Raw genomic sequence first — 25,888 nt, 5'->3', positions numbered from 1 at the left:
AAAACATTTTACACGGATAGCAGGTCCTTCCCACTGACCCAGGGATGATGTGACAGCCCTAACTATTCTTTCTCATTCCCAGGGTCACTCTGTGGTCAAGCCTGTTCAATCAGTCAACAGACTTCGCCTTGGCCTCTTACCAGATCTGCTCTGGTTCCTGAATGCTGAGTTTTCACTTCACTCAAGAACTTGGCTGAGTCAGGGTGAAAATATGTACAGGGATGGGGCTCTGGACCTCATGTCACTTGAGATGAAACATGTTACACTGTTTGCATACTGTACCAATCTGAGGCTATAAACAGTGATTTAATTAATGACCGTGGATGAATGCTTGCTCACCAATCTTACGTGGATAAAAACCCCGTAACTGACACAGCATGAAGCCAGTGTTTACATAGGCACAGATGACTGGAACCGAACATTTTGATGGTAACTGCTACTTTGAAGAGAGAGGCAAATGATGACATCTTATTTCCAAATTCCTTTAGAAAAAAAGCTGCATCAGAATGGTGAAACTGTTCAAAACAAATGATTCTGATGGAGAAAGAAATGTCTGGATTTGGACAAAAGGAGAGGCTCACTGTGGAATCTGACAGCCCAGTCGGCAAGGCTGCTACTATTAACTTCAAGGACTTTCTGAGTTACTGTACTCAGAACTTAGAAATCCTAAAGGCTATATACTATAGCCAGATCCTGCAATGACTAAATTGTCTTCAAAAGGATGCTTCAAAGATTTTTATAAACAATGACTAAAACCGAATTATAGCACAATATTAGTTGATTAAGACAAGGCTTCAATTTGAATAATTCTCATCAGCTGGACACCAGTTAGAAACAATAACCCATGACTAAATGCACATTAGCTGTTGGAAAGAGCTGCAATCTGGTATGGCAGCAATAACAAAAAAGTTTTTTCAAATTAAAAAATAGAAAAAAAAATTCTTTTTCGAGACCACAGAATAAAGGAAAAAATGGGGACAGCAGAGACCACTCAAAGTTTTCAAATCACAACGAATTTCTAAAAGCACGGCTTCTTCATTCAGAGGAAATCTGGGACCCACTTCGTCTCCCTCTCTCATGCCTATGCTCCTCCTATATTCCCCCCGCCACGAAGCCAAACACTTGACTCTTCACAAGGCAAGCCATGCAAAAACTTTTTTAAAAAACCTTCAAGGAAATGTTAAAAACCTATGTTAGCTCTCATGTTTTAGATGAGGCTCTGCATCTGCTCTCTGGAAACTTCCCACCTATCCTACCAACAGTGCAGGTCCCTTGAGCATATGGTTACCTCTGCCCACACTCATCAGAACTGGCTTAGGCTGGGTGACACATTTGTTGATGATGAGGATGGGAACCTGAAATAATTTAAGTCTGCTGATCAGTCTCGTGTGGAGCAGACAGCAATTATCTGCTGCAACATCGTGCCTTGCCTGCCATATGTATTGTGACATGGTTGGGCATACACAGTGGAGGGTGACTATTTCTGGATGGAAACATATCAAAGTATGGAAGATGTATTTACAGCAGAACAGCACAATGCTATGAACATTTAGAGCAAGATCTAGAAAGAAGAGAAAAACAGAAGCTTCATCTGTGTTCCCTCATGCGACTGAGTTTTCCATCCCACTCAGGGTTCTGAGTCACTCCCCTCTCTTTCCAAAACACTCCTTACTTTAATTGCAGGGAACAAGTTTTGGTTGCTTACAACTGAAATAACATTTTCTTACGTCACCAAAATTAAAGCTAAGACCTGCAAACCCTGCATCTCTTTTTCTTTCACTAAACGTCTAAACACTACAACATCTATGAAGGATGGGTTAGGAAACCAACACAAGAGCAGACTACCTAAACCCATCAATATCAACCACTACACATAATTGATTTTATTAGTTGTGACAGTTATTTTACTCCCTTTTCACATATAAAAGGAGCACCTTTTCTGAGTCAGAGGACCCTAGATGAGGTCAGTCAATGCTGCTCTCCTGAGTTGATGTATTAGAAGAAAATACAGCACAAAGGAATATACCCTTATGTGCCAGGCATTGAGCTACTGGGTTTACTTGTGTGGCTTCATTTCATGCCCACAACGTAAGCTTTGGGAAGGTACTGTTAGCACACATCTTCTGTGAGTGACCTAAATCAGACACATTCAGGTTGGTCTGGTAACTTGTACGCTGTTTGTGGAGGATGGATTTCAAATCCAAAAGTCTGTAATTAACTGTTTATTTGCCTCCCACACTTTGCCACTGTGGCTGTGTAAAGCACAACAAAAAAGCCCTTATCAACAGGGAGGCCCTGTTACTGCATCTGTTCTGCCCCAGTGTTGTTTCTGACATACCACAGGGGATCAGTAATTGATTAATTTTATGATTATAAAAATCTGACAATGACTGATAAACTCTTATGCTCAGCACTGAACTATGAACCTTTTTATATAGCCATCTTAATGCTTAAGAATCAAAAGAACTGGATATGAAACTTCAGCTAGACAGGAGGAATCAATTTAATAGACCCATTATGGCTTAGATCTAGACTGTACCCAAAGAGCGTCTTTTGCTCATAGGCAGGTGTTTGGGGAGGTGTTGGGTCCTGTGGACACTACAGCTGACTTGCTGTTGGGAGGTGGCGCAGGCTGGAGGGGGCCACTGGGAAGGGATCTGGAAGAGTATACCTCCCTCCTGGTTCCTCCCTCCTCTCTCTGATTCCTGGTGACCCCTACCTGAGTGCCAGACTCCTCTTCTGTGTACTTCTGCCTTGAAGTCAGATGACTACTGACTGAAAACATAAGCCAAAACAAACTCTCTTCCTCCAGATTGTGGATGTTAGGCATCACATCTCAAAGATGGGAAAGTGCCAAGACAAGATCTATTGTTCAGTATAGTCCAAATCCAATGACCATAGTTAATAGCACCATACACTTGAAAACTGCCAACAATACATGTTACGTGTTCTCACCATAAATAGATAAGCAGAGAGGTAATGCACATGTTAATCACCTTGATATGACCATATTACCATGTCTACACACTTAAAAACATTGTTCTGTGCAGTGTAAACACATGCAGCTTTTATTTATGGATTCAAAATATATCACAGGAAGAATTATTATTACTATTTTAAATATTAAAACATTGAGGTACATTCTAGTTAACTAACTTAATCAGTCATACAGGCAAAGTTCTGCCGTAGGTCTGTACAGAGCTAGGAATCTCAATTGGTACACAGAAAATGTCTCAACCAGAGTAATTCTCCTAAGGTTATTCAGTTTCAAAGAAACAGAGTGCAGGGACTTAGCCACTCTGCTTGATAATATTGTTAAAATATATAATGTTATTTGGGGAGAAGTTCTTACGTATCTGTCACTCATCTATCAGGAACACCAAAACCTTAGCTTGGAATTCACAACTTTCTTATACACTCTTACTCCCAGTAGGAAGGGTGTAGAATAATGATTATTACAACTTGGAAAGGGTAAGGGGAACACAGAAAGGTTGGACAATGCAGCTGGTTGTGAAGATTATGTTCTAGTGTTCTGTAGCACAATGGGGTGAATATACTTAATCATAATTTATTAGAAATTTCAAAATAATGAGGAAAGGGAAGTTTGAATGTACCTCACACACAGAAATGATAAATGTTTGGGGTAACGGATATGCTAATTTCATCATTGTGCATTGTATACAAAATGTCAAAACCTCATACTTTGCCCGAGAGTATGTGCCATTATTATTTGTCAATTTGAAGAAAATTGCAGCCTTCCCTTAGAACTTTCTTTCTCACATCTGTTCCTCATTCTGCACATGCGTGGAGAGTGGTGCAGAGGAAAGAACTCGGGGGAGACCCACCTTTGTTGGCACAGGCCATCCACTTCAGGTTGTCTGCAAAAGCAGCCTCTCGTCCGATGAGGTACGTAAAGATGCGAACCTGAAAGAAGACAAACACACGGGTGAGTGACATTTGCTTCCCGCCATCTTGCACAAATCACATGCATGCCTCACGCACATGTGGTTCACCTCTTTATGCTCCACGCTTCCCATCTGCAGGAACATATTTGAGACATTTGAAGTATAGTAAACTAGAAATATATTCAGAACTGGGGCCTTTGATCTTTTCAGCCATATGGCACTGGTGGTAGTTGTTTTTCGGTGTGCAGCTCACAAGAACAGTGGAGAACATCACGGGCTTGGGTTTGCTCTCCAGATGGACAAGGATCATCTAGGTCTGGATCAAATCCCCAGCCATTTCCTTCTTCTCCATAGGAAACTCAGAATGTGCTCTTAGAGGGCTAAAATGCCACTGAAAGACCCTCGATGCTCTCCCCAGTGGGAATTGCAGGCTGCAGGCACTCTCTTACCATCTGTGGTATCTGGCATGAGTTTTGAAGGTAATTAGCTAAGACAAGAGGCACAGACTGTCGCCAGGAGACTGATGGGGATTCGCTCTAGTCCTAAGCTGTTGGCTCCCAATGAGTAGAAAACACATATAAAACCCTGGCATACTCATTTTCTGTTGTTTTCTTTACTCTTTCATGAGCTACATCTCTGTGAAAGAAAGCATTACTCATCCTCAAAGTAGCACCTGATGACTAGACAGAGGAAAAGTAAAGAATTAAAAGTATACAATTCCTTTTGTTTGAACCTATAGGGATTGTATGTCAATGCTACACAGTCCAAGCAATTGTTTCCAATTGCTAAGTGTGGCTCTTTGGTGGCATCTTTGTGAAGAAGCTGCATAAGGACATTGAATGAGATAAAGGACACTTAATGTGCAGTTCCAAAGGCTCTGTACCCTGAGGACCCCTCAGATAGCAAGCCTGGAGGGTCAACATGGCTGCTTCACTGAAGAGTTAGCCTGAAAGGGGTGCATCTCCTTTACCCACTCATGTTTTCATGGAGCTAATACTTGGAACCTTACAAACAATGCAATGAAAATATATGAAATCTGACTGTAAAAATGAGTATTTCACTTTAATTATGAAGACCCTCTAATCTGAGCAGGGGGACATGAAGGCTAGCTTTTGCTGATGGTTTACTTGTAACTAAAGAGATGTTTAAGTGGACATTATTATGATGCAACCTCAGTCTGTCTTTGTCTGGGCCTATAAGAAAGGTAACCCATTCACCCAAGTCCCCCAAGGCGGGTTCCTGGTAGATGGGCAAGCCATGCCTTCACTCTACAAGCTCGTTCTTCATCATTCACACCAGAGTCACAGTTGGGAACAAGGATATGATTTTTTTTAAATGGAAGATTCTGGCCTTCCTTGAAAAAAAAAAAAAGCCAAGATCCAGCCATAGATAGAGGAAAATGGTTATCTCCCCCCAATGCAACAGCTTTCCTTATTCCCTTTATGTGCTCTGTATTAGCTGAGCCACCTGCAGTTTCAGGGGAAAGAGAGATCAGCTTGGGAAAGAAAGACTAGCTGAAGCAAAGTATTTTACTTGGTTTTGTCAAGATCTGATTTCTTGAGAGAGGCCTTCTGAGACCTTCGGATAGTTCTGAGGTCTCCCCTCAATCTCGCAGAGCTGCTTGTCCTGCTAACACAGATGATTCTGACCAGTTCCAAGGCTCACAGCTACCACTCACAGAAGCTGGGATTGGAGTCCGGTTTCTAGCGATCAGACTCACAGTTTTTCACAAATCCTTGCCTTTAATTTCATATTTAAGCTCTTTAAATGGAAACCAGTACACTCATAAAAACATATATCTCCACTGGCAGTTAGCCAAGCAAGAAAACAGAAGAGACGGCTATTAGGAAACGAAGCAATGAGATTATCTCTGCAAACAAAGCAGCGCATTTGGTTTTGAGTAAAGGTAGCTGAGTCTGCCAGTCTCCACCACTGTACAGATGAAGAGGCTTAGTATAAACTGAGTTCTCTCCTGGAGACACAGTTACAAACCTCAGAACAATGCCTTGAATCACTGGCAAAGCTTCCACAATTCCTGATTTAAAAGATGGCAACCTACTTGGAAAACCAGTAGGATTGCGCCAAACTTCAGATCAGACATGATTGCTCAAGAATCACTGTTCTAACAACAACCACAATAATGAAAACCAGCACTACGATCCCCAACATCATCATGTTGGTTCTACAATCAGCATTATCCCATGGGTCAGGTACTATGTGAAAGGATTACAGGCATGATATTTATTCGTTGATTTGTGTTTTATTTTATTTTATTACTTATGAAAGAAAATCAGAATCATGGGCAGTATTTCCATTTATGTGCAGTCTTTGGCTCCCAGTGGACTGACCTCTTTTATCTGTGAGAAAACAGCTTAGGATTGACTTATTGTATCTGTGCCTATAAAATAAACATAATCAAACAAATTTGAGTTTATGCCCTGCATTCTTCACAATGATGCCTCTCTACTGATCACAAAGGGATTTTATTTCAAAGTATAAACTACACTGGAGATGATTTAACAATTTCTGTAGCATTTTATTATTTGTGATTTTTTTTTTTGACCCAGTAATTCTACCTCTGGGGCTTTGTAGCCAGGATTACAAATAAAATCCCTATGGAAACAAACAGGTAACAAAGAAGACATGAAGAAATAGGGATGTGGAAAAGTACATGTCTTCTGGGAGCCCTGTGATTCATATTCAGACACTTTTACAAATACACAATGGGGAAAGCATAAGGATATTCACTTCCTTACCAGTAATGGCCAAGAATTAAATCAGGATTCTTAATAGGAAATTAGCTAAAAATTTATGGTACATTCACGTAGTGTGATGCCACACAGCTGTGCATTCATCCACTGTGAACCGGTAAAAGAGGAAAAACAGGTGAAGGATCCCTCAACTAGTACAGAATTGTTGTTTTTTTTTTTTTTTTTTTTTTTTTTTTGGTAACATGAGGCTCATGCTTTTGACGTCAGAAACTTTTACATCTTTTGACTAATTTTACAAATAAACTAGTAGTGCTTTACTACTTAAAGATCTTTTTCGATGAAATGAAAATAATGAAACTGTTATTTCCTGAATAATTCTGAAGGACAGAGGCAGAACAGACACAGAGGCGAAAATCAAACAGGAAAATGTTTTATGTAGAAATGAAGTGTGGGCTTGGTTGGCGGACTCTAGGAGTATAAATCCTCTGTGACTAATGGAGTCAAATTGTCCTTATTTCCTTCATTGACAGATTCCGGAGCTGATGGGCTTTATTTCTAACAACTGGAGGTTTCTTCCCTATGCAGTGCCACCAAAGCAACTTTCACCAATTTGTCTTGAACTCCAGTGCTTCTCTGATGTGGCAAGAAGCCTGGGCGGGGCCAGATCCAGGGATCCCTGATAGTCACATGCACAGAATGCACAATTGTGGGAAGCAGCATTGAACAATTCAGGCCTGAGTCATCACCAGAGACGTCTTAGCGCTCCCAAGAGCCAGGCCTTGGCGTGCCCCATCCTCAGCTATAGAACAGGCCACGGCTACTGTCCACTGCCATTAATGCAATTCAGAGGCAGGGGCAAAAAATGTCTGATCCACCTATTGGTTCATTTTGATCTCCCACTTAAGTTTGGGTGGTCTTTCAGTGTTCTACAAACCCAATTAAGCGTAATGAAAGTCCAGTGTAGACTTTCAAAGTTCAAAGTCATTTGCTTTAACCTACTTAGTATAAAATTTCCCCCCTTCAAAAAAAAAAAAAAATAAACCCAAACAAACAAAAAACTCAGTCCAGTTTTTTTCCCCAAATGGATTATACTTCTGACTTGTATAGCTGCAATCTCTATTTAGAAACCTAGAGGGGCACCATTCCTTTGAACTGTTGGTGAGTAGAGGACAGGATGAAACTGTAAGTTAGTGAATCAAATTCTCTCCTTTGTTTGGTAACTATTATTATAGGGGACAGAAGTGGCTGTGAAGAGGATTATAACAGGGCAATTTCACAGCCAGAAAAGATTCTGCTGCCTTGACAAGAAAGGGGACATCCATGAAGGGGAGGAGCCGATAACTGAATACTGACAATGAAGATCACCAACTCATGTCTGTCACCCCCTGTAACTTCCTCCAAGTGCCCACTACACACCAGGGGACCTTCCATGAAGACAAAGTAAATTATCCTCATGCAGTTTACATTTTCCTGGGAGTGAAGCAGGAATAAGTGACAAATTCACAGATAATATTTATTTGTTGGATTAAAGACTTACTACAAGAACAAAGCAGGGTAAGGTGATGGAGAGAAATGAGACTTGTATCCTAGAATGACAGGAAGGGAAGTGCGTCCTAGAAGGTGAGTTTTGACCAGAGATCTGGACCGCATAGGGGTGGAGAACAGGAGACAAGCCAGATGGTTTATTAGGAAAGAATGTTCCAGGTAAAAGGAACAAGGTACACAGTCACTGAAATTGAGATGCTTAAAGTGACATTGAAGAAGCCAGTAAGGATAGAGTAGAGCCATCTAAGAGGGTCCTGGGGATGAGGTAACGGGCACCAGATCCATGGACGCCATGAATCCTTGGCATGGATCATGGACTATTGTTAGAGCATGGGGTGTTTTCCACCAAGAGCCATAGAAGATACATAAAAGCCTGGCTTGGGCTGACACATAGCATAAAAGGATCATTTTTGTGGATGTTTGGGCATGCCTGAGAACCTCTACTCATCCTGGTTGCTCATCAATGCTCTTAAAATTCTGAGTGTCCCACTCAAGAATAACCAAACCAAAATGTCCTTAGGCAGGACCCAATTTCTAATCTCCCCATAGAGATTCTCATGTGCAGCCAAATTTCTGAATTACATCCACAGAGCAATAAGATGTGAAATGAAGACAATGAGGAGAAGGCCACTACAGTGTCCCAGGTGAGAGATGACAGTGGCTATGAACGGTCAGAGTAGCGACAGTTCTGACTTTACTGGGTGTTAGAATCACCAGGGGCCTAGAAAGCACCTGTTAAAGATGAATTTCTGGCTCCATTCCAGGAGTTCAAATCATTCAACTCAGCCACTACTATTTTTTAGGTGCCTGTAGTGGATCTCATGCTGATGGTTTAAATCCAATATTGAAAAAAATAGCACCAATAAGGTGAGGCCTAAGCAAAGAGAAGTAGGACGGTGGATTAAGAAATCTCTGGAACTATTTCCCAGCAAGCTATTGCTATAGATTGCTAAGTACTGAGGCTTAAATTTAAGAAATTGAGAATCCAGTGAAAGAAAATATACCAAATAGCAGAGCTAGATCAATAGGACAGTTTTAAAGATGCTGATGTTAATCTAAGAAGGCAATAACATGAGACACCAAGCATACTGGGCAAGCACGATAAGCGAGCGAGCAGCATCCTCCTCTTCTCAGAGAGAGGGCAGATCTGCACCTGGTGTTCTGCAGCTGCTACGCTGCACAGAGTGCAACAACCCCCCTTTTCTCAGGTGCAGGAGAAATGGCTGGGACAGAACAAACACATTATCTACGCTTTTATAGAAAAAAGAAGGCAATTTTTAAATTTAAGAATAAAATTTAATTACAACCCAATTATTTCTACTTTTTAAAACATGCCATTTATATGGATTAGATGTGCAAATGACACTTGCTACACAAATTGTCCAGTAGCTATGGGTGGTGCATTCGTTGGCTATAAATTTTAGTTCATTGAGTAGAAGCTTCCACATTACACATGTAGAATCGTCTTCATGTCTTTGCTTTCTTATCTCCCTCTAGACTAACTGCCCAACTCAATTATTCCCTAAAACACCTCTAGAGTTTCTCAGAATGATGAATGGCTTCAGCTTCAGAAAGAAGTCTTCTGATGTCTTTATGCTTTCAAGCCAATTTGGTACTGCTAAATACCTTTTAATCTGTATCTTCATAAAAACTGTTCCTAACCAACTTCTATTGTTCTTTGCTCTTTGTGTAAGTTCTGGTGCAGGAAAATATTTCTGAATAAAATCCATAATTTCTAAGTAGAAGATGAGACCCTGATTATTCAAAAAATGCTTCATAAATCATTGCCAATATTTATCTTCAAGAAAGTGCTAGGAGTAGAGATGGGCTCGGAGAAGGTTGACTCCACAGGAAACAGTTTTATTGAGCAGGCTGCTTTAATCTAGAAGCCGTCATGCTCATAATGAAAGAAGAAACATCCTTATCCAGAAGGATGAGAGAGGCAATGAAAGTAACACTGCCCTGAGCAGCAATAAAATTGGATAAATTGAATTAGATTACAAAAGTAATAAAATCCTAACCAATGAATATCATAGATCATTATGAAAAATGGCCTGTCATTTTTGGGGATGCTCTAAGAGTCTACGTAATCTCTTTCCTTCCAAGCACAAATGCCTGATACTTCATGTGTGGTATTGAAATTATCCCAATTCTAAAAAGAATGCCATTTGTAATTTTCTGGCTGGGGGATGAAAGCTCAGTTTTACATGACAGGTTGTGTCAAAGAAAAGGAGATGGGTGCCTCTTGGCCACCCAAGCTCATGATCTGGTGTTGGTGCAGCAGAACAAAAGAGATTACACACAGTTTAACAGCAAAAAGTCAAGCTACAAACGCCCTCAAAGGTGGGTGATGAAATTTATTACACCATCCAGCTCCATGGATTCATTCAGGAAGCAGAGCCAGTGCATTAACTATGATTTTTAATTTTCTGTATATTTAATGTTCTGATATTTGTGCCTTGCTGACCTTGAAGGGACTGCCTGTCACAGACTTAGCTAGCTCATTCTTGGAGACTATAAACAACATGCCCCTAAGTGCATCTTTGATATGCAAAACCCAACCAATTCATAGTCCATCTCCTAAGAAGCTCTTTGATCAAGAGGACATTACACACCTGCCTTTACCACTCCAGAACCAGGTATCAGAAAACTCCCACAGGACAGCTCTCACACCTCAGTCCCTGGTGACTTATTCAGACTACCCAATTCTAACCTATCTGCCCTGCTTCACTTTTCTTTCCCTTGGAAACCACAATAAAGGCTTTGCCCCTCTTGCATGCTTTCCTGTGTGGCCTTTCTTGTACAGTATGTCTTTTATGTCTTGGAACTTACAAACTTCATAAAGAAATTTTCCTTTGTGATAATCATTGCTGTGTCTGTGTGTCTTTGTTCCTTGATGAAACAAATTCTAAGCACCTTTGGAACAATCAGAAATCAGGAGATCAGGGTGCCAGGTGGTTCCAAAGAGCCTTGAGACTCTTGAATGAATGATTTGAACCCCGTGATGCATAGCTCAACCTAAACTTTGGATCACTCCCTACCCTGCTAACACCTACACTTCTACCACAGTGATAGACAGCAAGTGAGAGAATAAGGAATAAAAAGAACAAATCAGATGCAGCGAATCCAAGCCAGCCAAAGGGCATCCCACTATCTGCTGCAGCAAAACTTCACAAAGAACTCTATCCATAGACATCTGTCTCACTCTGCACAAAAATATGGCTGAAGAGAATATTGATTTTAGTGAATAAAGAAGGGGACTTTTCCAGAGCAGGGTTTTAACAAGTCAGCGCTGCTTGCCATCCCTAAGGATAATGGGTTTGACAGAGTAACTCTAGAAGTATAATGATTATCAACCACTGAAAAGCCTCAAGATCCACTGAAAATCTGGCAGGTGTTACAGATCGATTTGCAACTACCATTGCCAATCTACCAAAGCTATGCACTCACAATTTCTGGTAAGATTTCTGAGGTTCGGGGCATCTACTCTACCAAAGTCCAGATTCACACTCCCCAAGAACTTCTGGATCTTACACATTGCTTACCTTGTGCACTGTACTTCTGCAAGAACAAACTGCATTCTTTGCACAGTTGAGTGTTCAAGGGAGAAATTCATTTGTTCATTTACACACATATTCTGTGACAATTTAGTACTGGATATTTGCTACCAATGAAGAGATTCAGTAATGTCATCTTGGGGATGAGTCTTTGACTCAGAGAGACAAAGAGGAGCTACTGAGAGCTCTGAGACAGAACAGGCATTACTTGTGAACACTGTATTTTCATGGTGCACATCATACTGTTCAGTCTCTGTGTGATCATAATGAAAGGAACAGGAACAGCCGGGACAAGTAGGATCCCCATATATATCACTTTTGAATCCACAGAACCCAATCCAATATTTGGCACAGAACTAGACTCAAATGTGTTGTTTGTCTAAAGCACTAATAAAAGTTCCCTTCTGTCAACACTGAAGCTTCTCAAACATACTCATCTCTAAGCTTCAGGCTGTTAGCCACAGCACAGCCTAGGATTTATGAGGTTCCCCTCTACTTCCCCAAACCTCTAGGACCTCAGAAGATCAAGCAGTGACAATTATTTCTTCACAAGTATGCCTCTTCCTCCACAAAGGCAGCACCACGACCAAGACAAACTCACATGTCCATCTGAGGGGACAGAAAGATCAGAGACTCCACTTATTTAAAAGGGAAACTAATTGTTCCACAAATTGAGACAGCAATAGTTCTCTTCATGGAACCTTATAGGATCATGTCGCTCCAAGGGTAGAACCCTCCAGTGCTTTCCTATTGCACTTGGAATACACTGTATTGCAATCTCCTGACCACAGCTAGGATCTGGGAGACCCAGAAACATGATCAACTTTCTGGCTTTAAGCTCTTTGCATTCAACTTTGCCACCACCAAGAATGTTCCTCACCTCCCATTTTGCATGGTCAACTCCCTGTCACCCAAGTTACCATATCTTCCCATTCCTTTTGCTTCCTTCAAACAAGAGTGTTAAAGTACATTTTGAAATTATAGTATAGATGATTTTTTTGATTATTTGAATTATATCTACCTCTTCTTTTGAACAGGATCACAGTTTTGTGAGGACAAAAGGAGGGAACTGAGCCCCACTCTGTGTGTAGAATGTGGCAGATTCTCAATGAATATTAGTTTCTCATTCTTTTCAAATTCTTTTTTAAAATGTGGGATGTCAAAAGAAGCTCACATGGGACACACTTGAATTTATTTGCATTACAGCTGTTTCCTTGACTACCAAATTTGTTTTATTGCTTTCTGTTTTAGTATACTGATCTGCCATCAATCAGCTGAAGTGTTAGCTCCTCTATTTCCCTTGGCTTTTTTTCACTGAAGCTCAGTGATAAAATATGAATAAATAGTGGTACAAAAAATCTCTTGCTGTTTGTTATTACTGCCTCATACGCACATGCCAAAAGTCTAGCATCTTAATCAAGTTCTTCCACAGGTGGATGACTGGTTTTATGTATTTGTTCTCAGGTGTCTGCCCTTGATTCTAGATGGAAGCCATGCAAAGAGCAAGACCAATGGTATTTCAAGTAACTGCCATTTTGGAGATTACCCAATAGAGAAAAGATTAGTATATTTTAAAGCAGTAATATGACAACTGCTATTGCAAAATACTTGGTGGAAGTTTTTCCTACTTCCATTTTGTAATAGTGGACAGATGGCATCATTGGGGGAAAAGAAAAAAAACTGGGTGCACAGATTAACACAATGCAGGGCTATAAAATGAGCGTGAGAATTAGACATATCTGGATTCAGAATCCCAATGTTCTGTGAGGCCTTAGTCAAGTCACAACATCTCCCTCAACTTCTTTTCCCTTAGTTTTAAGTAGCTTAGCATAATAGAATAAAGAAGGAGTCGACACTAAATTGTTCAAATAAGGTAAAACATCAGGGGTTGGGAAGACTAATGATGCAAAATAGATCTGGTTCTTTCTATGACTGTTCTTTGCCTGAGTCCTGGAGGTAGAAAATAATAGTAGGTATTTTTGTGGGGAGTGAAACTTAAAAACAATATTTGGCTGGGTCAATCTGGACCTCAAAGAAATGTTTCTTTTTCTTTAATGCACATCTCTCCCTGATTTTGTCTCCCTTCACCTCTCAAGATTCACTTGCCCTTGGGCATAAACAGCATCCTGGTGATTGAATTTTCATTAGGATCTGGGGTCATAAGCTCCCCTACACCCACAGCCACACCCACACCCACTCCCGTAAGCAGCAGCACACAATTAGCTGCTGTGCTCCACTGCGGACCGCCCTGGGAGATCTACTCACCAGCAAGTTACAAGACCCAGAATTTAGGAGTTTGGAATTCTGCCCAAATTGTTCTCAGATTCATTAAAACAGCTGTTGTGAATGTTAAGATAGCATAGTTACTTTTTCCCAAGGTTCTTGTCACTTCCATTTTCCCAATCAAACTGTCCTGTCACTAAGAATTAATTCAAAATAGCAGTTTCTGCTGTCACCTCACCTACCCCCTTCTGGGACTTATTCTCAGTAAGAAAAGCCAAGGACAAATCAGACATCTGCAATGATATTTTTGAGGACAGTGTTCACTCCACTTTATCCATGACACTCTGAAAGGTAGACAGGCAGGGACATGGTGCCTAGTGGAAGCATGAGGAGGGATGTGTGTATCAGAATTGCAAGTGGTGTTTTGGCATTTGGTATGTGTTCATTATCTTTATACCAACCGAGGTTCCCTGTGGGGCCCCCCAAGACACCCAGCTCCCACTGGGGGAACAAGCCCTCCAAGCTGATGATCCTAATATAGACAGTCACTGCTATGATGTCAATGAATAAGGAGCCTCAGCTGAATGGGACAGGAGAGGCCAAAGCTGCTGATGGTTTGGGGGAACAGGATTTTCTCTTTGAGAAATTCCAGGGTAAGAGTTGTACTTTATCCCACACAACTGTTATGTTTTAATCTTGTAGACTCTCGATTTTAAATCTATATAGGGTTCCCTCTTGCATGTTATGCTTTAATCTTGTAGACTCTCATTTTTAAAGCTATATCGGGTTCCCTCTTGCATGTTATGCTTTAATCTTGCAGACTCTCAGTTTGAAAGCTATATAGGGTTCCCTCTTGCATGGCAAACTGACTCAAGCAGACAGCACAAACACCCCAAACAGAAGGCAGGTGTTTTGGGGCTCCTTTGGGTGTCACTTGCCCTCCTTTCTGACCACTAATTTGCTTCTCTTTCCTAGTTGATGTTTTCTGCACACACATTTATCCTTCCATCAAGCATTAAATGGATCTCACTCCACATCAAACCCCATCAAGATGCCCAGACCTGGTGGGAAAGAAAATCTTTTATGATCTCTTCCCTCAGGGATGTTGTAAATTCTTGAAATACTTTCTATAGAACAGGAAGACAAAGAGGCATAGAGACGTTGATAGGCTGTTTTGTTATTGACTTACTGTTCAAAAGTCACTGGTTGAAAATTCTTTTTTATTTTTGGTACTATATCTATCCTACTTTATAACACTCACTGGGGCCATATACCTGTCTTTATGTCTGGTCAATGGGCCTGTGAAGGAGCTCTAGAGTAGCAAATACTTCTAGAACTCTATCAGAACTACATTCACCTGCCATCTTAAATTGCCTGGTTTCCTGAACCATGACACATACCACCTTTAAGTTCCATAGCCCCAAACCTCAGATGACAAAAAGGATCATGTAATTTTAAAGCTGTTTTTTAAGCTTCCTGTACTGTGAGATAAACATCTAAGGAGAAAAAAAATTCTTCTTGGTTCTGTCCCCTATTCTTTGTTCCTCCATATGATCCCTTGGGCACTGTCCACAATGCACCACCCAAAGTCTTACATGTAAAATTAAAGTACAACAAATCAGTAGCATTGGTCATACAAATAAGTTGGTGTCAAAGATGACACACCAGACTGAGGAAGGTGAGGTCACGCAGGACAACAGATCATCTCCAATCTCTGGAAGCTTTTCGTCCAGGGGAAAGGCTGCACAAAATCTGTGAGAAAGCACAGGGATGGTAGAAAGGGTGCTGTGGAAAGTAGCAAATGAAGAAGGATGATGCATTATAACTAAAAATTTCAAGCTGGAACAAACTCACAGTCTTGAGGGTTAGTCTCTGTCTTGTTTCTTCCCCCATGTGGTTCTTTTGTTTGCTGTTATTCTGGGAACAGGATCTTAGCGAGGATCATGAGAAGGGAAAAGCTAGAAGTCATACACTGGGAGTGAGTTGACTTGATTATGTTTTCCCCAGCAGAGAACCTGGAAACCAGTCACAGTCAGAATCCCTCATGGCTGCAGAAAACTTACAATCTCCCACTTAAAACCTCACTTTCTGAAATACTGTAGGTTTTCCTGAAGGAGTAAATCTGAGTGCATCTCTTGTACTCTCTACCACTCCCAGGCAGGACCAGTATGTCTGCCACAGCCTGGAAATCCACTCTTTCAGAGAATTGGGTGACTTCTGATGACAGCCAGTGCTAAAAGATATCTTAATGATTGATCTGGAGTAGGGAAAGAAAGGACTTTTTTGGAAGCTTCTTGTCAAACATATTTTGGTGATTTTCAACTCCTCCACAGACATCTGAGTCCAAGTCACCAATGCCTTTCACCTAGATGACAAGCTGAACCTCTTACCTAAGGATATTCATTCCCAATGTCGTTACAGAAACAGTTTCATAACAGGAAACAGACGGTGTTTTTCCTTTGCTTAAAGCTCTGCAGTGGGCCTTCTTTTTATTCAGAATAAAAATCAAAGGCTCTATTTTAACTGTCAGATAAATTAATATAATATTACAGACAATTAAAAAGCATAAATTCAGATTAAATGGGGGCTAATCCATCACAAATACATGGAGTAAGAACAAGTTAAAACAAAGGGGATAGTTACATGAGCACCAGAGCATTAAAAGTAAGGATGTAGAGCCTGGGCTCCAGGCCAGGAACCATCCATAGCAGGCCTGCCCTGAAGGGGGTGAAGGGCAGTTGAACAGAATGACGTTATGCCAGGTCACATGGGAGGGAGGTAAATGACAGCCACTGAACTATTTTAAGGCATGGAGGATTTTAAAATTCATTTTCCTAATTGCTGTAAGCAAAATAGGGCAAAGAACATGAACCAGCAGATTCAAAAGAAGAAATACCACTGTAACAAAAACAAACAAAAGACATAGAACAGAATGTTCAATGTCATTTTTAAAATACAATACAAATGTAGCAGAAAATGTCATCCTGCCCCTCGCCAGTATACTTCCGTTTGCTAGTTGCCCAAGTAACAGTTCCTGTTGCAGCTCCAGTTGCTCCTGTCTCCTAGAAACAGCTGGTCACTGTGATGCACACCGCATAAACCAATTCCAACTGACAAAGCATTCTGCCTCTGTACTTCCTGCTTGTTTATCCCATATAAGCCCTAGACCACCAGAGATCAGGGCCTCATATTTTGGGAACAATCCCAGCCAGTTCCCATTGTCATAAAATCTGCCTCCAAATCCTGGGTTTCATTTCAGTGTTTCTGCTTGTTGTTGCACAAATACAAAGAATTTTGGGTATTTTTTGATTATAAAATTTAAAATGAGTTGTTAAAATAAGCATGTTAGGAAATAGTCATTCTATTGGTGGAAATATAATTTGTTAGAAAATTTCTGAAAAAAACTTGACCACATCTATCAGATATTTAAAATACTCCACTGAAATAGCAATTCTACTTCAAGAGACCAACTCAAAGACAAAAATCCCACAGTGAAACAAAGATTTAACTTAATGGATATATGTCACAACACTGTTTACATTAGAGAAAAATTACCACAAATCTAAATGTATCACAGTAGGCATGACATTGTCACAAGCCATTATACATAATGGTAAAGTATGTCTATTAATGACTAAGAAAGACATCACTAAATGAAAAAAAAAGTTTTTCAAATGCTATTCACAGTCTAATCATATTTATTAAATATATATGCATAAAATAATTGAACGATATATGGAAAAAGGGTCTAATGCCATAATCTCTGCAGATTGGATAACAGGTGAAAATTATTTCCAGGGGCTGGGGATTTAGCTCAGCGGCATAAGCACCTGCCTTGTAAGCAGGTGGTCGTGAGTTCAATCCCTGGTACCGGTAAAAATGAAAAAGACAAAAAAAAAAAAAAAAAAAAGAAAAAAAAGAAAATTATTTCCAATAATATTTTTAAAATAAATTTTCTACAATTAGCATATGATACTTTTTATAAGACAAATATTTTAAAGAAAAATACCAGAATTTCCAATCAAATAACCTACTTGCCCAATACTGAGCATCTACCATGTGTCAGGCTTTGTATAAGTCATGGAGACGAACCAATTCTTAATCATACAGATAACACACAGATAGGAAAATGGACCACGAAGGGCTTAAGCACAGAAGCTTAAAAGAAGCACAGATGATAGTGGTGAGGTGCTATCAAATATCTCAGAAGGATGTTCTACTGAAAGCTAGAAGAGATATCATCCTACAGTTCCCAAACACTGAATTACGATACAGCTATGTGAAGGAATGTTCCAAACCAGTAACAAGAGGCGAAACATTCATCTGTTAGTAGCTGGAAGCTTTTTTCTGTAGAATTTAAGACTACCTTTCATTTCATGCTTTTCCCATTCTGCCCTGAAAAACGTCTTGAGCCCAGTGTGACATGTCAAGCTTATTAGTGAATATGTGTGCCTGAAACGTTGCTCAGAGCACCGGTGGCCACACTCTCTGAAGGCTCACAACCCACTCCTATCATCCTAAGGAAACTAAAGAGCAAAATGCTAGAAAGACTCATCAAGTTCTATGGCTATAGATGACAATCCAAGAAACAAGTATGACACTAAGAAATTCAGAAAATGACTAAATCCATTGTAATACAGCTTTGCAACTGACTTTAACATGCAACATCAAGCAGAAACACTGAAATGACACCCAGGATTTGGAGGTAGATTTATTTCTGTCAATGGGCACTCCGGGTCATTCCCAAAATATCAGGCCCTGATCTCTGGTAGTCAAGGGCTTATATTGGATAAGCAAGCAAGGAATACAGAGGCAGAATGGCTTGTCAATTAGGGATTGGTTCTTACAATGTACATCGCAGTAACCAGGCATTTCTTAGAGACAGAAGCAACCAGAACTAAAGCAGGAACTAGTAACTGAGCAACTAACAAACTGAAGTATACAGGCTGGGGGTGGTAGCAGTAGGTATTTTCTGTTACATAACCCTTCCTTTAGTTTCCCTGGAAAATCTTTGCTGGGCGTATTACATGTGATCTTCTGAGACAAGGCCCAACTAGAAGCAGTAACATTAGGGTTGTCAGTGACCCTAGGATGGGCCCTAGCTGAGTCCCCCAAGACTGTCCTATTATACAGTTTTTCCTAAATTGCTTTTAGGAAGAGACACAATTTAGGCCTGTCTGTTCCATAACATTATTCTGGCAAGGAAGGGAAAAAGCTAATCTGATCTAGGAGTGTCCAGTGTGCCTTGAATGCTCATTAAATCTTGGTCAAGTGTTTGATTGATTGCTCTATCTCTTGGGACAACCATCCATGGAGTTTAAGGGCAAAAAACACAGCTAGCAGGTGTTGGGGAGCAAGGACTGGGGTAAGTAGCCTGAGAAGACACAAAAATAATACGGAGAAATCTTGTGAATGATGTTCTCAGGCTTCAGTTGTGTGTGGACTGGTCAATTTTCAGAGTGGCCAGAGAAGGGCTTTGAGTGCACTGTCTCTTCAGGCTGAGCCTTGCAAGTGCTGTCCAGGTAAAGTTTCCAGTGGATCAAAGGCTGGATTTCTGAAACCTATAGAGGTAGTTACTATGTACCTGGGTTATATGTGTGTGCAGGAATGTTTCCAAATATACCTGATCTTTTAACAGGTTACAATCTGTTTCTTTTAAAATTATTTTTAGAGCTTTGTGGCCTGCATGCTGTATATAGTTTTTATTTAATCTAGTTTTTGAGTTACCTCTGCTACAAATGCAGGCCTCTTGTTACTGCCAATGATTAAGGGTAGGCTATATTTAGGGACATTTTTTTTTTATGGCAGGACCCTCCAAACTTAATCATTGTCTTTTCAGTACAGGTAGGAAATTGGAGGTCAGGGGTGGTAATGGACCCTGAAGTCTGAGCCAGCTACAAGGGTACAGGTGCCACAGCAGTGGCTTCACTTTACAGAATATATGCAGGGAGGGGGGCTAGTGGCTGGGGTTGATGTTTCAGCCAATAAGATCCCCAGAGGGGGCTTAGGTCTCTGGATTATTTTGCGTCATAGGTGGCAGATTTCCATACAGCTGCAGGGAACAGTTTGCCGTGCAGATCATCCCTGCTGGAAAGTTTTAGCCTAAACAGTTTTGTCCAAGGTGACCACAGGATATCTAACCTGTCAGACTTCATTTCTAATAGAGCTGCTTCCATCCATAAACAGGATATACTCAGCATCTGCAGGGGGCCCATTTTTTAGACCCGTTCATTCCAGTAGAGCATGTGGCACCTGGACGATTAGGTCTTGGTCCAAGGTGAGCTCATCAGCTTTTTTGATCAGAAGGACAGTGGCTGTTAAGAGCATGGAGGCACTGTGGTGGAGACAGCCCTTCATGACTGGATACAAGCATTTGCACAGGTAGGCCACTGGGCGCTCCTAGTCTGATAGTCTGAATAAATATAATATAAGGACTCAGATTTTATAGAAGTCAGCAGCTCCAAGAAATCTGTGGAGTTTTTTTCTTGTAACCAGTTTCTGCCAGCAGGCTGCTTGGGTGTCATCAAGCGGAAGTGCAGATCTTCTCCAAAGAAAGTAAACATGTTTTTGAACGTCTGGGAGGTTGAGTCCAGGGGAGTTAACCTTTGAGTCCAGAACTGGGGTCTTTGCAGAATGGCTGGCTGACAGGAGCCAACCAAAGGCAGGTGAAAGCATTCTTTAGGTCTAGGCAGGTATACCAGCCAGGTGTGGATTGCTGTAGGTCACAGAAGACTGTATATGTATAACACAACAATTGCAGCAGTATTGGTAGCTTGGAGATCTTGAACTCATCTTGAACTACAGGCAGAGGAAGGGTATGTTAGCAGTTGGACAGTCTATAAACATTTTGTAGTTTTGGAACCTATGAATGTGTGGTTGAATTTCTAGCTGAGTCTCTAATGGCATAGGATATTGTTTGATGCAGGTGGGGGTTGCCCCAGATGGGGTTTCACAGTCAGAGGCAGGTGGCCAATGCCCCAATCTCAGAGCCCAAGGGACAGTGATAGAATTGTGGAGCTGCAAGGGGCAGAGAAACAGGCTATCTCAGAGTGGCCAAATCTGTTGTCAGAGCCTGTCTGAAAACAGTGGGAGACTTCCCAAATGCTTGTGGCAACTGAGTAACAGTTTAAAGAGGGTGCATGGGTTGGGAACTCCAGACTGCAAGGTGATGGCTAGGTTATTGACAGCACAGAGATCTTGCAATTCTGTCACTAACAGTCTATCAGGCTGATGTATGGCTGAATGCTTGTTTCCCATGACATCTGACAGCAGTGGGGGTCATGGTGAGCTGGCATTACTGATGGCGAGGCCCTGAGGTAAATCTTTAGTTCATGCCTTTAGGAGGAGAGTTTCTAAAACCAGAGGATTGCGGTTATCTGTCTCAGGCTGATGCAGGTATCATTTTCCTCTTGGGAAAGAGTCAGAGTTGAAAGTGCAGTGTCAAACTAGACACAAGGTTGGCTGGTTTGGTGCAAAGGAGATGGTTCTTCTAACTTGAAGAGGTGGTCTCTTCCCAGAAGCTCTATGGGGACTGGCTTATACAGGGAATGTTCTCCCAAACTACAAATTTATGCATGGCAGAAGGGATGAGAGGCAAGAGTCCTTGTTGCCCTGATAATGGTACTATGGGCTCCGAGTGGCCCAGCTCAAGAAGGGCGCCCAGTCTGGCCTCGTCTGAGGTGTAAGACTGATGAAAGGGTTGTCATCTGATCCAGGTTGAAGCTTTTGAAAGCTCTTATCTTTTAATCTGAATGGGCATTTATTTTGTTAGTGTCCATAGTCCTTATACAGGGCTCCTGAGTAATATACCATTGACATATCATTGGGATTTTTGCATATTATTGGCCTTTTTGTCTCCCCTCTTTGATGTCTTTGAGACGCATTTGACTGAGTTATTTCTAGGTGGGGTAACCTTTGGGAAAGGCCATGGCAACTTATTCATCAGGCCTGACAGTCCAATTTTCCTCAGTCAAAATGTGGAACTTAGAAGGGATTGCTGACAGTCATCTCAGGTGCATGTTAGATGATGCCATTTGACCAGGATAGGCATGTCTCTCTTTCAGTGGGGGCAGCAGGGGTTGTGTAGTTGAATGTAGACAATGACTAGCTGGAACCAGTTCAATTGGCTGGAAGTAGATGAGTTGGGAGCAGGAAGTGAAGCTACAGGTGTTGGCATCAACTATAGCAGTCGATGAGGGTGCTAAGCAGAAATCTCAGGAAGAATGGGACTCTTTTTTTCCTTTTTTTCAGTGCAGGAAGCAGTTTAGTTTCATTTCTAACTCTATAAAAACCCCCTTTTCTTGCGGTCAAGGACTGTAGGTTTTAACTAATTAGTTCCCATCTCTGACTTTCTACATGTGGTGTTCCCTTGAACAATAGTACAACAAAGGGTGGGCTCCCCTCAGAGGGAAACCATTTAGATGCCCACCTGGCTTCACCCCTCACAGGAACTTAGGTATGACTTAGCTAAGGGGATATAAGGCCTCCATTACATCATATGTCAGTTGCCCTGCTTTGTAGCTCCCCCAAAGCATGTGTGGGCTGGGCAGGAGGGACAGTCCTGCTTCATGCTGTCAGCTGGGATTGAGTCTGAAGCCTCGAGATAAGAGGCTGTGACTTCCCAGGAAATAAAAGATTACACATTAGAGCTGAAGCACCTATCCCAAAACATTAGATACTGCCCAGAATAGTGCTATGTAGATTACTCTTTCTGGGCATTTCCCTATGCATATTGCAGAGGTATTTTCAGGGCTCTACCTAGCCCCGCTCACAGCACTCACATACTTCTTACTATAGTCACTTATCCTTCAGCCACTCCCTTCCTGTCAAATTAATAAAATCTGGTTTTGAACCTGGGTTAGGCCTTTGTTTCACTTGGCCATCACTGTAGCAGGACTTAGGATTCCCTTGGCTTTTGACAACTACAAGTATGCCTTAGTGTCTTTATTCTCGCCACATGTCACACTAGTGGTGGTAAACTGATATTAACTCCCTAGGATTCCAGTAACTTTTATGATTACAAATTCAGGAAGTGCTCTGTATAGAGTGGGAATCCAGGAGTCCTCCTCTAGGCCTCTGAGGGTCCTCAAGAAATCCTGAGGGTACACCTTCTCAATAAGGATCTGGAGATGTTTATGCTCTTATCCACGACTGGTGACCAAAGAGGTCAGCATGGTCTGACTTACTAGCTGATGCAACAGCAAGCAAAATGATACCCAGGATTTGGAGGCAGAACTATTTACAATGATGAGCACTGATCAGGATCATTCTCAAAATATCAGGCCCTGATCTCTGGTGGTCTAGAGCTTACACAGGATAAGTAAGCAAAAATACAGAGGCAAAATGGCTTGTCAATTGGGGAATGGTTTATACAATGTGCATCATAGTGACCAGCTGTGCATCACAGTAACCAGCCATTTCTAAGAGACAGAACCAGGCAAAATTGGAATATGAAGTATTGCCTGGACAACTAACAAACTGAAGTATACTGGCTAGCAGGACCATTTCTTGTTACAAACAGAGTATACTATTTTGATCTTTCAGGGTCAAAGAATATTCAAGAAATGCTGTGTGCTACCTGTAGGTCCTTGTGCTAGAGCAGAGGCTTAGTGGCTAAAACTAGCACTATGCATCCCAGGCCTGAGGCCAGCCTCCTGTCCTAGACATAATGAGTCTGGCAACATCTATTGTCTTTTCAGGATGCTAATCCGCATCACAGAACTTCTATAATGCAAGATATAATTTAATACATTTGGCAGACTCACCACAAGTTTGTTCTTTTGTTACATAATAGCCCAAGGTGAAGTCAAGGGTGGTTAATGCTCTGACAGCCAGCTATTATCCTAACAGGCATTTTCAAAGGATTATTGCTGTCAGAAACCATTTTGTAATAACTGGCAACTAGAAGGCAATGTAGCAAAGTATAGCAGTCTCTGAAGTTACCATCTACTTTACATAGATCTGCAAGGGTGCTTGAAGTGTCTGCACATCAAACCACTGGAGTGATGGCTTTCCTGAGCCAAGATAATCAGTTAAGATAAAAAGTTACCTTCAAGTTATGCTTTAGAGAAGATGTGCCGCAAAGGGCTGTCTGTTATCATTAAAAATTCTACAAGGTTTCCCATCACAGCTAGTCTTTCCATTTTATGACTTTTTAAAATCTTTTTTCAATGAACCACAGCTAATTTTATTTAAATTCTCCAAAATTTACACTGAACAGTAATTGCTTCTAAAATATATATTGGCCTTTACATAATGATTTTAGTATTTCATATTTTTCTATGTTTTCTTTACTGTTCCTCAGTAGAAGCCAGAATGCTGAGTTTCCCAGTTAGGAGCCTCTGATCTACTATTCTGATTAAGCTTCTGTTCAATATTCATGGCCAACTTCTGGCTTCTAAAAAGCCAGGCTTTTAGTCTTTTTAGTCACTTGCTAATAGGGTGAGACTGCATTGTTTCCCATGACCACACATTTGCCTCACCTGTGCCCTCTCATGGTGTCATAGCTCCTAAAAGCCTGTTTCCACGTGAGCTATCAGTGGACCTCACTGAAATGATGCTCTGCCTTTTGTGGTATCCCAATGGGCAGTGTAGTTTTGACACAGGTTCTGAAGAGTTTCTAATACTTAAGTCTGGACTTAATTCCACCTGAGGAATAAAATTTGGGTTGAGTATGACAGAAGGATGACTTAACTGTTCTCAGCCTGTAAAACCTCCCATGGTCTACATCAACGGCAGACTTTGCTCACCACGATGCTACCTTATTACCAAGGCAGACGGCCTCCAGCAGAAGATTTCCTCTCCAGGAGCAGGTTTATCAGACACACACACACACACACACACACACACACACACACACACACACACAAAGCCTATCAATGAGACACTCTTTAGGAAGGTTCTAAAAAATGTACTCATATCAACCAAACCCTAACTCTAAATTCTGAAACATCAAGAAGGTAAGTTTTTATGTCACTGCTTTGATAAAAACCATGGAGTTCTTTGTACTTTACTCAGACTGCATAAATCCCAGCTGTTTGAACTTGGGTAACGTATTCACTGATGAAATTAAACTCACATCATCTTCCTTTATCTTGACAGTTCAGACAACTAAAGGCAATTGCTGCTCTGGCTGTGAGGGTAGGACCATCAGCGCTAAAATTACTATTCTGCCTTTAAGTTTATCTTTGATTAAAAATTAAATTTAACTTCCCTTTATCATTTTCCATCCCAACAACACGCATGTGTTCTCCAAGTTAAATCAAGATGGACTAAATATTTAATACCCTGTTCTAATTAGCTACAACTGTTACCTGATTTCTCTCTGTAAATGAATGTGAAAGGACCCGGGAGGCCTAATGTTAACCTTCATCCACTCTCGTTATAGGAAAGAAATTATAGGCTCTAATTAGATGCTTCAAATTGCAAAGAAATAGAATTTTCATAACCAGCTTATTAAAATCCTCGGGCCCCTTTGGGATAGGGTGAATTGCTTCTACCCTGAGCTGCTTATCCTGGTACCACAACATACAGAAGACTCGTGCTGTCTGCCTCACACAGCTCATATTTCTCCCAAATTAATGAGTACGCAAATTATTCCAGCTGCCCTCTTGGCACAAGGAAAAATTGAAAATCTAGGACTGCCAAGTGACGTGGGAAATTCAGCTGCTAAATAAAATCCGCTTAAGGGGACACAGCTGCCAAGGTACCTATTTACATTAAAATTACTAAATCCATGAACACACCACAAATGTCCCAAGACATTAAGCAGCCTTCAACACTTGGGTTAACCCTTTTATCAGCCTAGGACCCTCAAGGTGCAAGGGTCTCACACAGTGAGCAAGAAACATGATGTGACTACCAAACAGCCTTTTCTTCCAGGACTGTTTCCAGGCACCACAGAGAGAGACCCAGTGGGGATGCTCTCCAGGTAGTTCCCACTTTGGGA

General features: G+C 41.1%; 1 protein-coding gene across 6 annotated transcripts in view; it reads right to left on the bottom strand.

The window, feature by feature from the left end:
* Nucleotides 1-25,888, bottom strand: part of Cacna2d3 (calcium voltage-gated channel auxiliary subunit alpha2delta 3) — an 839,385-nt gene that overhangs the window by 298,659 nt on the left and 514,838 nt on the right. For all 6 annotated transcript variants that reach the window (XR_010050128.1, XM_063257292.1, XM_063257291.1 and 3 more), the window contains one exon: nt 3,846-3,924. Coding sequence is in view for 5 of the 6 variants with exons in the window: in XM_063257292.1 (XP_063113362.1) it covers nt 3,846-3,924 (79 nt within the window). In the remaining variant the exon portion in view is untranslated. The remainder of the gene's footprint in view (nt 1-3,845; nt 3,925-25,888) is intronic.

The sequence above is a fragment of the Cavia porcellus genome, unplaced genomic scaffold (genome assembly GCF_034190915.1).
Source record: "Cavia porcellus strain 051 isolate PalLab524CR breed Dunkin Hartley unplaced genomic scaffold, mCavPor4.1 scaffold_10, whole genome shotgun sequence".
NCBI lineage: Eukaryota > Metazoa > Chordata > Mammalia > Rodentia > Caviidae > Cavia > Cavia porcellus.
Note: the sequence above shows the minus strand (reverse complement) of the source record. Positions and strands in the feature narration are given on the sequence as shown.